Genomic DNA, 3,696 nt, shown 5'->3' on the forward strand with positions numbered 1-3,696 from the left:
CCATTTCTTGTTTGAAACGTTGTTTAATTTCTTCGGAGCGTTGTTTTACACTTGCCTTTTCTTGAGCGCTTCTAGCCTGCCATTTTTTAATGTCCAATTTGTAGCTAATGTGTAACAAACATTCGAAAAAACGAATCCACGCATGAAGAGTTGACAAACCAAACCCATAATGATTTTGATTGTTGTTCAAGTGCCTTGAAGCATCGTTCATCATAGTTGGAGTAGCACCGCAAATAAAGCATTTCTTTGAGGAATGAGTTTCTGTCAAGGCGTTGCACACTTTCCCATCTGTCATAGTCAGCAGAAGATTGTGCTGTATAGAAATTTCCCAAACACCACTCATTACTGAAGTTGGAAATAAATTGTTTATTTCTTCCAAGACCTTATGGGTTTCTACTAGCGTTAGTTCAGAGTTTTCCTTCGCGAAAATAAGTTTGATTGGACGACAAAACATCGTAGATGATGGTCGAGGATTCTGCCAAAAGATTGTGCCGGTACTGTTTACTAATCTAATGGGAACAAAGGAAAATACAAAAAGAAATTCGTCAGTTTCGTCACTCTTTTCAATGTCAATTTGTTTGTACGCACTATGACCAGAACTTCCGTCACAGCCCCATTTACTTATAAGAGTGAACGACGAATCCGGGACCACACTATTTATGACATCTTTTTGAGCTTCCACCAAGCGCTCAACTGTTTTATCCTATATGGCTTGGAGTTTGATTTCAGCACGGGTTTCTGTAATTACAATATATTCCTTTGGTGGAGAACAGGCTTGTTTTGCTTTACTCAAACAGTAATAGGATGGCAAGAAGTCATGACCTGCCTTCATAGACCACTTTCTTGTCTGCTTGTATGTATGCGTTGTTGAGTTAGAGTCTATATAATAGGCTAAAGCTTCGTTCGCACTTAATCGCCTAGCACTCTCCAAGGAACTCGACTTACGATTGGAAGAAGAAGCAGCTACTGGACATTCGTTTATGTTTTTAATTGCCTTAGCAATGTTTCTTTTCCCTTCTGCACGTACTGGTACTTCTGAAACAGTCACTAATTCCGCAACACTACGTGATTTAACGAGGTCCTCAACTATACGTTTTTTTGTTTTATACGATGCCTCGTCAAAATCTTTCCGTGGTCTTCCTACTTTAGTGGAACCTTGAATTGAAGTGGAAGGTCGTGGCACAGTACGTCAAACCTCGAATTTGATCTCTTCATCCAACCAATTTTCATTATTTTCCAAAAAACGCTGCTTTGATTTTCCCGCAGCAACCCATTTATCAAAAACTTTGGAGGCATAGCTCGCCAACCTCATTTTAATTTGCCATTCAGAGTCGCTGGTAAGGTTTTCAAAATCAAATTTGGACGAAAGGAACTTAAAGAGGAAAGAGTTTCTATCTTCCTTTGGGTGCTTCAACCATTCTTCAAAAAATTCCCTCCTCGAAATAAAGTACTCTAGAATAAAAAAAAAATGTACTCAAGTGTGCTGGCTATAACACATCTTATTATAAATGGGGAAGGTACAGCTATTATATATAGCAAAATTAGCCCGGGTAAAAATGGGTACAAGTCATTACGATTCCTTTAAAATTATGAAACAAGGAAAAAATCATCCGTTCATCTTAAAAAAATTTTTTAATATAGTTTGATTATCAAGTCATATAATCAGTCAAAATTTTTTAATAGAAAAAAATCAGCACTTACCAGCGTAAATAATATCCATCTCCAACAATTAATAATTATAAAACTATGAACACTTCGATTTGTGTGTTAGAAATGATGTCTGGAATTCAACTAATTTATTCAATGTTGACACGGATTCATACCTCTGGACCTCACTACTCAATAGGTGGACTGTTTCAAACGTAAACAAACACTATGTTGCAATGTTTTGGAGTGTTGTTTATATTATTCCAATACCAAATTTTAGAATTCTGAACATGACTTTTGTCCACCTAGCTTGTACAATCGAAACACTGTGCAGTCTGTCCAAATTATTTCAATGTTGTACTCATATTATAGCTAAGTGGTTTTATTAAATACCTTACAAAATGGTCTGTATGTGAACAGCCTAGTTCAAAAAACAAAAAGTCGTGCGAAACTAATATTACATATTTAAGGTGGGTATATGCCTGACATGAAACAAAATGTAGACAAGAATTAAGTTCTGAAACAAGTTCCTATGACAATCGCAAGTTTTGTAATTAAATATCCTAAAATGTCTATATTCCCCAGTTACCAAAAATGTGTAGAACCAAACGATTTCTACCATAAAAAGCTAATTTATTTTGTTCATTCCTTCCAATCCTTGCGATATTTGTATCCACACTTTTCATTTGATACATCAATGGTATCAATACTTCCACTCGATTACTTGCAATAGCAGTATCCATACTTCTCATTCAGTATCGTTACCATCTTTCCATAATATTGAGGGTACTAAATGTAACATTTTACAACCAAACCACTTTTGCTAACCTTATTTTCAGGCCAGTGACTTTTTTTTTTCTCTCATCAATTGGTATAAATCAAGTTACGGAATCGAAAATATCGATATTTTTTTATCTGATACTGTTGGAGTATCAATACTTTCCATTTGATAACATAGGGTATCAATATTTCTGTTAAAGATTAATATTGATAATTTGGTGGTATCACAATGTACCTAATCCCTATTTCATTTAGCAGAAGGTATAGCAAGCTGTATCAGGCTAAGCAAGACATAAAACAAGTGTCTTTTTACATTTCTTGGAATTATAAATGGGAAGGAGAACAACTATCACATCAACCGCCATCTAAATATTTTATACAATTAACAAAGCACTAATGAAAAACTATAATTTCATAAAGACAAAATTAAAATTCTGGATGGTTGAATGTTTTTCAAGCATAATTTTCAATTTTTTCCTGACCTGAAAATCCAGTATAAAAGAAAGTAAGTTGGAATACAAAGTTGTGGTTTCTGATTGACACTCGGAAGTTGAAATTTTTTTACAAAACAGAAATGGGAGAGTACAGCAAGGTATATACTGTCAAACACAAAGTGCACCTTTGGTCAAATAAGCAGTTTTTTCTCCAAATCAGCATTGAATAAACTTGAAGACTATTATACGATAAGGACAATACATTTTCAACATCGTAATTGTCTTAGAAGTAATTTTACATGGACACTAAAATTAAAAATTATAAACACATAAGTAACAAACCTGGAGATTTTACTGTTGTTTCATTAACACGAGCTGCCATACTAAGGGAATCCTTTCCACCATCAACAGCTATGCCTAGCTGAGACATAAAGTCACACATTGCTTGACATGTCCTAAATAATGCAGCTCCTTCACCAGGTAATTTGGCTGCCCACATCCAATTTCCAGAACACTTAACATCCTAAAATTCAATTCAATTTATATTTACAAAACACAGAATAATTCAAACTGACAAAATTTATAGCTTTTAAATATAAACCAGTCAAATTATTCAAAAAATTCTTGAAAAGTAAAAAAAAATTATGGTATCTCTACTTTTTTCATATGTTGTTTGGATTGGTCCATTATTGAGAAATTCAGCCTTCTTCACGCCTACCTGTCTTGGGCTACTGCTTTCCAATTTGATGCATGCAACTTTTTTGCACCTTTGTCAATTCTGTCTATCCATCTGGTTTTTGGCCTCCATGTGGTCTCTTGCCAACTATATTGGCAT

General features: G+C 34.5%; 1 protein-coding gene across 1 annotated transcript in view; it reads right to left on the reverse strand.

Annotated features, from left to right (window-relative positions):
- Window positions 1-3,384, reverse strand: part of LOC106679976 (phosphoribosylformylglycinamidine synthase) — a gene marked incomplete at its 5' end in the record, with an annotated part of 34,704 nt that extends 31,320 nt beyond the window's left edge. The window contains 1 exon segment of the mRNA XM_014419399.3: window positions 3,204-3,384. Coding sequence (XP_014274885.2) covers window positions 3,204-3,384 — 181 coding nt within the window.
- Between the last annotated feature and the right edge of the window lie 312 nt (window positions 3,385-3,696).

The sequence above is a fragment of the Halyomorpha halys genome, unplaced genomic scaffold, assembly GCF_000696795.3.
Source record: "Halyomorpha halys isolate HHAL.00 unplaced genomic scaffold, Hhal_1.1 Scaffold237.1, whole genome shotgun sequence".
In the NCBI taxonomy this organism is placed as follows: Eukaryota; Metazoa; Arthropoda; class Insecta; order Hemiptera; family Pentatomidae; genus Halyomorpha; species Halyomorpha halys.